Genomic DNA, 12,836 nt, shown 5'->3' with positions numbered 1-12,836 from the left:
TGCAAGTAAAAACAAAATATGGAGTTCATCAACAGGTTACATTGGTTTGCAGACAGATAATTAGTTTATCGTATCAGCCAATGAAATGCAGAGAGAGAGAGAGAGAGAGAGAGAGAGAGAGAGAGAGAGAGAGAGAGAGAGAGAGAGAGAGAGAGAAACTATTTACTTACAAAAACATTACATATATAATGAGTGTTTACCACGTGTTCAAGTAGGATATATAGGGCAAAATAAGCGCAGGCATATTGAGTGATATGCTGACATTGCAAAATAACTGCCGTCGTTACTATTAATTTTTTCATTCTTCACAAACGAACAGCAAATCATATTCATTCATTCATCATTTCAACTCGTGTTGCAACGACATTCCCATGCGATGCACGAGAGGTGACCCCATTATAAAACTCCTCTTGATCAAGCACCACTAGCATGTTAGCAACGAAGAGAAGCAAAAGTGGAACGAACAGTTAAGAAACAATGAAAATACAAAAGTTTAACAGAACTGTTACTCGATGATCGAAATAAAACAAAAGACTATTAGAAAATCTGGACAGCCAAAGGCAACGCTGGTACCGTTTCCAGTTAAAACGCTGCCTGCGACAACTTAAGAATGCACAAGAACGAGCGAGAGAGAGAGAGAGAGAGAGAGAGAGAGAGAGAGAGAGAGAGAGAGAGAGAGAGAGAGAGAGCACGGCGATGAAAAACCTGAAATACATGATCAGTCCCAATTCTCTATTTCACACAAGATTGACCTACCCCTTCCCCCCGGCACTCCCGTCCATCCTGAGTCATCGCCCTTCCTCTAAGTCCACAAAGATGTCAGTGCATAGGAGAGCACACTACACGTTTTAAGAGACTATTTGTTACGTAATGCGCTTACATTTAGATGAACGGTCTCTCAGTCATGACAGGGAAAAGCACAGGGCGAATGAATTTGGCAACTGAACCGAAGAGGAGAAACTGATATTATTATTATTCAGAAGATGAACCCTATTCATAAGGAACAATCACACCACAGGGGTCCTTGGCTTGCAACTCAGGCTTCCAAAGAATATGGTGCTCGTTAGGATGTAAGACAAGGTGAAGGGAAATACAGAAAGACTAGGGCCATTATGAGCATATAATAATCTTTGTTTCTATTTTTTTCGCAAGCGAACACTCCCTCCTGTGGAAGTTTGCTTTGCAAAGTTAATGACATTTCAGTGTTGCTCCATGCAGACGCACGGGATATATAACCCAATAACCTCATTTTCACGGCTCGATGCAACAAAAAATCTGAAATGCACTACCGAAGGCCATTAAGAACTCATGTCAGTGCTGGAAAACAGCACTTGACATCCTCCCATCCCTCTCAGCAAATACCCACAGCCAGGGGACGTAGCATAAACACGAACAGAACTAAAGAACTAACATCTCCGCTCTGCACCTCTCCTCCATTCAGCAAATTATTGCAAACGGATACCAACCGTGCGCAGTGAGAAAGCAATGCAATGCCAGCCATTCCTTGCGCTCCATACCCACTACTACTACTATCGCCGCCGAGCACGTTCGTTCGTCAGTGCGTGTGGTTTGTGGGGCAAAGCGCCCCAGGCACCTCGGGACCTACATCCCAACCTGTCTGTCTGCCCCTATCCCCAAAGCGCCCAGCCACCGACCCCTCTACCCACCTCGCCAGCTAGCCATTCATGACATCCAGACTGCGGTGTATTATGTCACTAATCGAGGGAAAAAAAAAGGATTTCATGATACAGGCTCCATAAAAACAAATCTGATAGCCTTAGACTGTATATCTACTATAAAATCATAACTACTTGTAAACAATCATTCTCAAACGAAGCACTGCTTTGAAACTATCTCTCGGTTGTATCGGCGTTTTCTCACTTGTGTAAACCCATAAACCTACTTTGCAGCTCTCAGACTCTTTCATCGCTATCTCGCTCTTATCGACACTCTCGGTGTTTGGCTGGCTTTCTAACCTACACTCAAAGCAATCGATTCTAAATTTAAGCGGAAGTTACCAAAATACTTCTCATAACTGACTGAAATGATCATAGTCCATAGCCTTGAACAAATTCATAAACACCTCTCTCTCTCTCTCTCTCTCTCTCTCTCTCTCTCTCTCTCTCTCTCTCTCTCTGCCAATGAACAATTTTTGCTTTGAGGGGAATTTGAATTACAACCTCAGCACAGTTTATGTACTTAAAAGTGTATCTCTCAACAAATGCTCGAAAATTAGACATAAAAACTTAAACTACCAAGATAATTAATAACGCAAAGCGTACAGTCAAAGTCATGATATGGTAATGAATCAACAGTCGCAATCTGATAATATGGTAATAGATCAACAGTCACAACCATGATATGGTAATAGTCGACAGTCACAATCATGATATGGTAATAGTCGACAGTCACAATCATGATATGGTAATAGTCGACAGTCACAATCATGATACGGAAATAGTCGACAGTCACAATCATGATATGGTAATAATCAACTGTCATAATCACTAATATATGTTAAGAAATCAAGAGTCGTAATCATGATATGGTAATAAATCAACAGTCGCAGTCATGATATGGCAATGAATCAACAGTCACAACCATTATAGTATGTTAATAATCAACAGTCACAATCATGATATGGTAATGAATCAACAGTCACAACCATTATAGTATGGTAGTGAATCAAGTCATAATCCTGATAATATGGTAATAAACCAAGTCACAATCATGATATGGTAATACATCAACAGACACAATCTTGATAATATGGTAATAAATCAACAGTCACAATCTTTATAATATGGTAGCAATCAAGTCACAATTATATGGTAATGAATCAACATTCACAATCTTGATATGTTAATGAATTAGCCTAACAGTCACAATCATTATACTATTGTAACAATCAAGTCATAATCATGATATGGTAATGAATCAACAGCCACAATCATGATATGGTAATAAATCAAGTCACAATCATGATATGGTAATACTCAACAATCACAATCATGATATGGTAATAATCAGTACGGTAATAATCAAGTCACAATCATAATAATATGGTAATGAATCAACAGTCACAATCATATGGTAATAAATCAACAGTCACAATCATGATATGGTAATAATCAACCGTAACAATCATGATATGATAATGAATCAAGTCACAATCATGATATGGTAATGAATCAACCGTCGCAATCATGATATGATAATGAATCAAGTCACAATCATGATATGGTAATGAATCAACCGTCACAATCATGATAATATGGTAATGAATCAACAGTCACAATCATGATATAGCCTATGGTAATAAATCAACGGTCACAATCATGATAAAATGGTAATAAATCAAGTCACAATCATGATAATATAGTAATGAATCAATAGTCACAATCATGATAATATGGTAATAAATCAACGGTCACAATTATGATACAGTAAGAAAACAAGTCACAATCATGATATGGTAATAATCAGCATTCACAATCGTGATATGGCAATCATCACCAGTCACAATCATGATACGGTAATAATCAAATTCACAATAACGATATGGTAATAATCACCATTCACAATCATGATATGGAAATAAATCAACAGTCATGGTTATGCTAAGGTAAGAAATCAATAGTCCCAGTCATGATAATGTGTTAACAATCAACAGTCACAATCATGATAATATGGTAACGACTAATTCCAAAATTGAAATGTACGACCAAGAACCCAGCATGCGGCTGATGATAATTCAGACCAGTTCCCCGACTTCGCTAATAGCACTCTCGGCGTTCATTAAGCGGCCAAGTGAGAAAGAAGTACTGCCGCGGCCATTGCTAAGCGAAGCGTGAAAAGCCTATTCGATAACTGGAAGGAGAGATTCCGTCAGTGGGGTCAAGGCATAAAGTATCTACAACGAAGTGAAAATTTTGCAGTATAATATTAACTTCTTTCCGTGACCCAGGAAGATACACAGGACCGCTACTATTACGTGCCTACTATAACTTCAGTAACTTCAAATCCAATAATACTAATAATAATAATAATAATAATAATAATAATAATAATATAATAATAATAATAATAATAATAATAATAATAATAATAATAATAATAATAATAATAATAATAATAATAATAATAATAATAATAATAATAATAATAATAATAAGTTTGGTCAAAAGTGGCGGACTGAAGGAAATATCGACATGAGCTACTGAGATCCGTTAAAAACATACTTGAAAATGCGTACAGCTAGCATTAATGCCCCTAAGGAAAATGGAAACTAGAATAACTGCGCAATGTGGAATACAATAACTGTTACAAAGCCCTGGGATTCTTCTAACGTTTCCGTTTTCCTTGGCTCTCACACCATTCTGTACTTTAAACGAGGATTCTGCCGTTTCCTTACTTATTAAACCTCATTCTTTTTTCCTTGTCACTTTACTTTTTCTCACTTCTATTGGAGCGCTCGGTTGCCGGTCCCGTAGGCCTCTAAACTTTATTAAAAAAAACGCTTAACCTCTGAAGGTGTCGAAAAATAACTAAGACAAAGATAGAGCACATATCATCACAACATCCCATCAGTTTACGAAGAGACAATTCGAACCAACAGAAGTAATCAAGAATACCCCAGCGGGGCTAAAACAATTCCGGAGTACTGGAGAAAGGCGGGCACTGAAATGCCCCTACAGACAATAGTACCACTAAGGGTGATAGGCTACCTGGAGGGTACAGAAGGCTGGTGTGGGCTGTGGGCTGGGGGCGGGGTGGGCGGGCAAAGGGCACTGCCTTGGCCTGCCGGTAACCGTAACTGACCATCCCAAAGGGTCTCCTGCTTCCTTCCAAGCGTCCTTCAGTCGAAGCGAAGAATAGACTATAAAATTTAGGCCGCAGGCCAGGCGCTGGGACCTGTGCGGTCATTCAGCGCTTAAAGGAAATTTGAGAGTAAAAGACGACAGGTGTAACAGGAGGAGAGTCTAAGTAACCAATTGGTTCTTAGCCACGCAAAATAAGTCTAATCCTTCGGGCCAGCCCTAGGAGAGCTATTAATCAGCTCAGTGGTCTGGTAAAACTAAGGTATACTTAACTTTTGAAATTACAATATGAAACAACTGTTAGAAGAGGGTTAAGGAAAGTAAGATGGAAAAAAGAATATGAACTGAGGTACAGTAAAAGGAATGAAAGGGGTTGCAGTTAGTGGGCCAAGGAAGGGACGCTGCTAAGAACCTTAAGTAATGCCTACAGTGTACCGCGCGTGAGGTGCACTGAGGTACTACCCCTCTACGGGGCAGTCGAAGCGAAGGAGTCATGACCACGGACGAAACCAAGGTCTAAAGAAACCGTCCCAGGTAAAAACAGTAGTCGCTGGTTAGAGGAAGCGCCCCGGAGCCACTCGGCCTTCTCTTATCGCCAAAGTGAAAATCTGCCTAACCCATCACGTACAAGCACTCACATACAACATACCATTAAAGGTATTAAGAGACCCCAAACACAACCATGGTTATTCAGCCTTATCGCCGTTAATCATCTAGGCCTATCGAAGAGAGAGAGAGAGAGAGAGAGAGGGAGGGAGGAGCCCCTCGCTGTGCCAAACCTCAATCTGGATTAAAAACCGAAGGATAAATATCAAAGCCAAAAGTTTATGATGAAAGAAAAGTGCAGCGTTTCCAATCAACATTCATTCCAAACTTGCCAAGGGAATAATATGAAATTACCTCTAAACGCAGCCCTTGCATTTGAACAAAGGATATCAAAAGAACATAGGCATATATATATATATATATATATATATATATATATATATATATATATATATATATATATATATATATATAATATTCTAGAGCACGAAATCAGATTATTCAACAGCATCCCCCCGACTTCGCAAGACGTGGGAACAAGATATTCAAGAGCACAAACTTTTCTCGGCAAAACACGAATCTGTCTGATGAACCTAAGTCGGAGTCCAAAAATAAGCACGACGGAGAGAGGGAATGAAAACAAATGTCAATATCCTTCTTCAAACTTTTTACCACTCATTACTCAAGGGAATTATAACTGAAAAGACGTTGTTTACACGCCATAAACTGCGAATTGAATACATTTAAAAACATTTAAAAGCTAAATCCTTTTATTGTTAACCTCGTTCATTTCTTTATTTAAAATCCCAACGCATAACTTGTTTCACTTATTTATTCTCGGCCCACACCATCAAATTAGACGCACTTCGGGAAAAACATTTTATTCTTTAAGCATCACTAATCCTGTTTTCGCTGGTGTGAGCAGTCTCCAAATTGGAATTTTTTAATACCCGAAAAATTCCAGAGAAAGATTTTTTCAAAGGCTCTAAATGCAAATGGTTCAACAAGTCCTAAAGTCAAACAGTTCATTAATATTAACAAGTGACCTTTGCCGTGTATAATTAAAACAAAGCTTTTAAACAAGTCAGTCACACATATAATTAAGTTGAAATGCATACAGTATTAGGCTAATCATATTGACTAATAGGACGACACTGCGAGAGAGAGAGAGAGAGAGAGAGAGAGAGAGAGAGAGAGAGAGAGAGAGAGAGAGAGAGAGAGAGAGAGAGAGAGAGCATTCAGTAGTTAAACTTGTAACAGCCATTCACAAACAAGAAAATAAATATCGGCTACATGACGACACAAGCAACTGGGTACACTTAGAACCAATATAACTCAAAACTATTACTATAAATTACATATTTTCACGAAATATCAAAACATTTTAATTGTGTAAGAGTCCAGATTACCACAGTCACTCACTAATAAACAGCTCCAATCTAGTTAAAGAGTAATACTACCAGCGACAGAACGCCAATTCTCCAGAAAATTGTACACACCGGCAAGTTCAATTAATCATAAAGACATCTTCAGAAAAATAATAAACATCTATTTGCTCTCATGAATCATGGAAACAAAATCGAACCTTGTAATTACAAAAAGAGTGGATATACTGAAGACGCCTACAACACCATTTAATTGTTTTATGAGGAGCAACCAAACAGTGTCTTTTTCGTTGGAGAATCAAGACAGAACCAGTAATAAAACAAACCAATTATAAGGGAAAAGTCTCGGCGCTTTCAGGGGCTGAATTAAATGGTTGGAATTTGTGAAGGAGTTCGTATAGCCCAAGGGAATTTCTGCTAATCCTTCCATAAATGGGACCTATAAAGAACCTGGCGGAAAGGATAGTAAAGGTATGTGGCAATAAATACCAAAGACTAGAGGCAAACACGTGGGTGCGAAGAAATATTTGCTTGTTGGGATTATCAGACTCACTGTTGTCACGCCAGTTTTAGTAGTAATAAATCAATCAATCAACCATGTTGCTCTCACGAGTAGACCCTAAGAACTTGTTACAGGACAAAAGACATCTGGGTACAGTGTATATACATGGCGGACTTTAAAAAATATAAAAACAAAAGTGGCAATAAGCATGCCATTGATTTCTAAAGTATGAAAAAAAATTACATAAACAGTAACAATTATTAAGTACAACTTAGAAACCGAGTAAGACTGAGAACAGAATAATAAAAAAAAAAAAAAACACTGCATACATAAAAGGAATAGAGATCTACAGGCGTTACCCTCCAGGCATTTTTTATTCTCAAAGCAGTGGGCCATCGCTTGTTCCTTTTCGTCCTGGAGTTAGGCCTCCGGAACAGTGGTCCCAAAAGGGGAATATAATTGCCAAAAATAACATGCTGTGGCGGTCAAAGGGTCAGATAAAATTATCCCTCGAAGATGTCATAAGCACATCCAAAGTCGTTAGAGCAAAGCCATCTCTTCCTAAGTCGGTTTAGGCCTAAACACAAATGTAGCTCCAGCACGTTAGAGCAAGTAGGTTGGACGCAACCCCCGCCCTCCCCCTTAGCCCTTTGTCCCTGTCGTGGATGCTTTGGAGGGAAAAAAAAACATGAGGGGGGGGGACGCATAAACTTGGGATAACAGCTTCGAAAACGAAGCTGCGCTGAATTGTTAAACACTGCTGTCCGTTTTTAAGCTTCCCATTTGCCCTCTAACAGGCTTAGCGGAAGGGTGATGACTCAGAATGGAGGAGGGGAGGGAGGAGGTCATTATTGTGTGAAACAGGGAATTGGGACTGATCATGTATTTCAGGTTTTTCATCGCCGTGCTCTCTCTCTCTCTCTCTCTCTCTCTCGTGCTTTCTTCAGTGGTCGCAGTCAACGTTTTAACTGGAAACGGTGCCGGTGAATAATTGCAAACACCTCTTCTTCCTAAAAGCTGAAAAGCTCTGCTATGTAGTTCATAGCAACATCCACCCTTCGAAACTAGAGTAATTATTAAGCAAACCGCAAAGGCATTATAAGAAAACTAAATATGGGCAGGCGACTAATTACCTCCATAATTTTCCCGTACACAAGTAAAAATGTCACTGGAAGCATACGTTTTTTACCCTTACTATTTCTTTTTTACCTCTTGCTGGTTATGTCAAGGCGGCACCTTACCTTTGGGTAAATGTAGTAAGGTTTAAAGGGATTGGGAGGTCTGGCGTGGACCTCCAGACTCACCACGGTGACAACCGAACTTAAGAAACGCCGCCAATATCGGTGGCAAAACCAAACCTCTGTTTACGCCGGAATTGGAGGAGACTGGCCGTCCAATACCTCCCCCTACTGACGGCAATAGAAACAATATTAAACACAATGCACGATTACCGTATGTTGTGTTGCTGAATAACATATTCCATAAAGGCATGTTACTTTCAGGGAAAACAGATGTCTGTTTCAGAACAGTAGCACTGACCGACCCCGAGACACGTTGGCCAGTGTCCTACAGCAAAATTTTACGAAAACTTATCAAGAGCATTTAAAAGCAAAACCCTCGCATTGATAACCGTTTACGAAATCCATAACATCATGCGCAATACTGGGTAAAATTTAAATGTTGCTGCCCGATATACAAAATTATAAATTAATACTGGATAATCTATTCACAACCACCGTACTTAACAGGTACACAAGCCTCGGCATTATGTAGCACATTCATTAAATGTATTGTGCCATGCATTCTAACAATACCATTTTATAAAGTAATACTACAACTTTAGCGCACCCTAATTTCCTACCATTTTTTGCGGGCGAAACTGTGCCTAATTCGTTTGGACCAACTGATCCCTCTTCAGTGTCTACACCGAAAATATTCCAAAGGCCAAGGATATATTTCAACCTACAATAACAAGGCTAACTCAAGCACTCTTTAACCTGCACATGGCCAACTCAAGCATCTTTTAACATGCACAGGGCTAGCTCAAGCACCCTTTAACCTGCAAAGGGGCTAACTCAAACTCCCTTTAACCTGCACAGGGCTAACTCAAGCACCCTTTAACCTGCACAGGGATAACTCAAGCACCCTTTAACTTGCACAGGGCAACCTCAAGCTCCCTTGCACTACATTTATATTTACGCTGCTCACTCATCTCACAAGCTCGTCTCTCCGATATACCAATAACACGGGAAACAAACATACAGTCCTGGATACGGAAGTTAATAAAAGAAGCAAAAATCCACGTGAAAACGATAAGCAGCCAGCATGGCCTACCTAAGCAGCTTATGTTTACAGTCACTTCTACCGAACATCACTGTTCTAAACAACAACAGGATCGATCTCGCACACTACCAGTGGCAAATCTCGCACACTGCCAGTGGCAAACTGCTTGGCGTTATTTACAAGATATAGTAAAGGATGGTGGTTATTTTGACCTCGACTTGTAACACTCGAAACGTTTTACAATGTTATATGATAATAATATATCTGGTCGGGATAGCGCCTTTTGTGTTGGTCATGTTCCTTATTCTCAACCTTGCAGTGACTTGCAAAAAAGTTACACACGGGTCTGGCTTATCAGAAATATGCATCAGTATTTATATATTAAGAAATGTACAGGACTTCTGTCGTGCTTTGGTTGAATCACGAATTTGTTTCACCAACACGTGTCTTGATGCAACCATTATCAGAATCACGAGGTAAAAAATAATAAAAATAATATACGTATATGAGAGAGAGAGAGAGAGAGAGAGAGAGAGAGAGAGAGAGAGAGAGAGAGAGAGAGAGAGAGAGCTAAACAAAACATTCAATAATTGTACTGCAGGCTGTTTACAAACAAGCACGTATACTCTTGACATATGACTAGAATTGACCTAGTTTAACCCAATGATGTTTATGCCAAACCGGGAATGACCTACAGTAGACCTACCGGTACCTATTCAAGTGGCAATGAAAATAAAATTTTGGCACTGCTTTCCACATCAACCGATACGTCCTTTTAAATAACGCATGCCTAAGAGAGAAGACATGCGCCCAAACAAACACTGTAGGCCTGGGTGTAAAACCTTAAGCCAGCTTTTTTCAATTAATTGTTTTTTCCGAAGTCTGACGACCGCCGAGAATAAATCGGCCTATACATACATATATTTTACTCTGGTCCTGTTAAGCAAATATATAATTACACTGATCACAACACACACTTTTGACGTCACAATTATCAAGCACTTTTTGTAAACAATGAAGCACTGAGCGAATCAAAATCGCCTTAACGTCACATGTCATCCAAGTGTCAAAGCCAAACAGCTGATCCTATGGAAAATGACGGATCAATACCCGATTAAACGTACGGTACACTTCAGCAGCCTTTTCGGCCCAACGTAAAACTGCAAAAGCCTGAGGGATGAATAGGTCTATACCCATTCAAAATGGGCATCGCAGGATCCCTGGTCATCATCCCACCATGAAAACGAAAACAAAAAAAGGCTCCTCATTCCTTACCTTCTCTACCGAGGGGTAGGAATGTCTCCTCTTTGATATATCCATCTTTGTGCAATATTACTGAACTTAGCTCCGTTGGAGGAATAACTTTCGCCTTTTCCTCAGCACGTAATCCATTATAACAGTGTATCAAGGTATAACACAGAGCCCACGCCTGCTCTTCCGATATCGGTGAATTAAATCCAGCCAAAATATTTTCTAAGCTTATGCGCCCCTTGGAGTCGAGCACGCATCCCGTGGAGGAACGCGTCGACATCTTACCCTCACGACACTGAACACAACACTGACACTACGAGAACTTCTCCAATTCAAAATCCCGCGCAGCAGTTGCCGCGCAATGTCATAGAAAACTGGGTTTCTTTTAGGGGTCACTATATTAGTTGACGAAAATAAATAAATATTTTTTTTTCTGAGTGATACAACTGTGTAGATTTGACTATCAATATGAACTACGCCATATAATAAAATATAAAACTTGGATCCTTTTAGGGATCACTATACTAGTTAATCAAAATAAAGACTTTATTTTTTTTTATAACATCGTAGATTTGACTATAATATGGATGGCCTACGCCATACAATGAAATAAAAAAAAAATCCCAGAATATATCTGCATTATTGTTTTTATGATGAATTAAGTTTGTTGGTTTCGCAGAGCGCCTTCGATGGAGTGGAACTTCAGGAAAACAACAGTAGACAGTTATTCATTTTTTAGTATACTACTACAGTTCTACAGCATTTATTACAGCATTTCATGTATGTTTTGTATAGCCGTAACTTGTGATAATACTAGCAAGGGAAACGCTCTTTTAAATCAACAAATCGCTCCCCCCTGTCGTCTAGATTAAATACAATAAAGAGCATCGTAATCAGAATGACATTTTGCCTTTAACAGAGTTGATGCAATTGCGTATTTTGTTATTTCACACCTGATTAAAACGATACACTTTACATTTAATACTGTATCTTACTTGTATAAAAAAATCTTTTCTTGGTGTTGCTGGTAATAAACCTCGAATCTCGTTAACAATAACTTTATGATTAAAACATCAGTAATTGTTGCCGTAATGAAAATCATACTGAGAAAACAAAAACGATGCTGTTGCTGTTATAGTAACTGTTATTAGCAGCTGATACAGTATGTAGTGCAAGAAAGGTTATGTAACAGAGTTTTAGTGTTTTTATGCTGAGTATCTATGTGCGTGTATGTATGTATATATATATATATATATATATATATATATATATATATATATATATATATATATATATATATATAGTATAGATACACACATATAAATATAATCGGTCATATATCTTAGTTTATCAACCAAAATCCTACAATATACCATATACCTTCTTTGGTGTATTAAGTAATGTCGTGATACCAGAGAGAGAGAGAGAGAGAGAGAGAGAGAGAGAGAGAGAGAGAGAGAGAGAGAGAGAGAGAGAGAGAGAGAAGAGGGGGAACTCAACTGAATGGCAGATGATTTGCTGAAAGTAAACAGGTTATCAAGAATAAACACTGGGTTTTGGACGGAGAGAACTTTGGATTGAGCTTTCTTAAATCGTAATACCTTCTCTTTAGCAAAAATACTTTTGTTATTTTAAAGTAATCATAAAGTTTCGATACTTTATTCTTTTTTAGCCTACTGACTTTTAACTGGACGCCACAGAACCAGTCGCGTAGATCAACGGTAAGTTGTAAGATCCTTTAAGTATCACAGGGTTTCGTCAGACCGACCTCTCAATGTGTATAACCTCTTAATATATATATATATATATATATATTTTTTTAATATATGAAACGCATGCTGTAGTCACACCACTGAGCCAATTCCAGCGAAATACATTGGCTTATCGATTCAACCGAAAAATATGTCACGAAAACCTCACAACCTGTTCCTAAAAATAGATTTCTTATTCATCATTCGAGCACATTCTTAATGCCTTTTTGGTTGTGTGACTAAGACCGAAACAAAGGAAGCCGCTAACGTGTGGCACTTAGGTAAACAAATATTATGG

General features: G+C 38.7%; 1 protein-coding gene across 8 annotated transcripts in view; it reads right to left on the bottom strand.

Moving 5' to 3' along the window:
• The window catches only part of spir (spire type actin nucleation factor), a 506,323-nt gene extending 495,230 nt beyond the window's left edge, over nt 1-11,093 (bottom strand). For 4 of the 8 annotated variants that reach the window (XM_067081383.1, XM_067081380.1, XM_067081381.1 and 1 more), the window contains exon 1: nt 10,812-11,082. In XM_067081383.1, coding sequence (XP_066937484.1) covers nt 10,812-11,067 — 256 coding nt within the window. In that variant the 5' untranslated portion in view covers nt 11,068-11,082. Of the gene's footprint in view, nt 1-10,811 lie in introns of all 8 variants that reach the window. The other 4 variants (XM_067081387.1, XM_067081385.1, XM_067081388.1 and 1 more) reach the window with 2 other exon arrangements.
• Nucleotides 11,094-12,836: the final 1,743 nt, after the last annotated feature.

Source organism: Macrobrachium rosenbergii, chromosome 37, assembly GCF_040412425.1.
Source record: "Macrobrachium rosenbergii isolate ZJJX-2024 chromosome 37, ASM4041242v1, whole genome shotgun sequence".
Classification (NCBI taxonomy): Eukaryota; Metazoa; Arthropoda; class Malacostraca; order Decapoda; family Palaemonidae; genus Macrobrachium; species Macrobrachium rosenbergii.
Note: the sequence above shows the minus strand (reverse complement) of the source record. Positions and strands in the feature narration are given on the sequence as shown.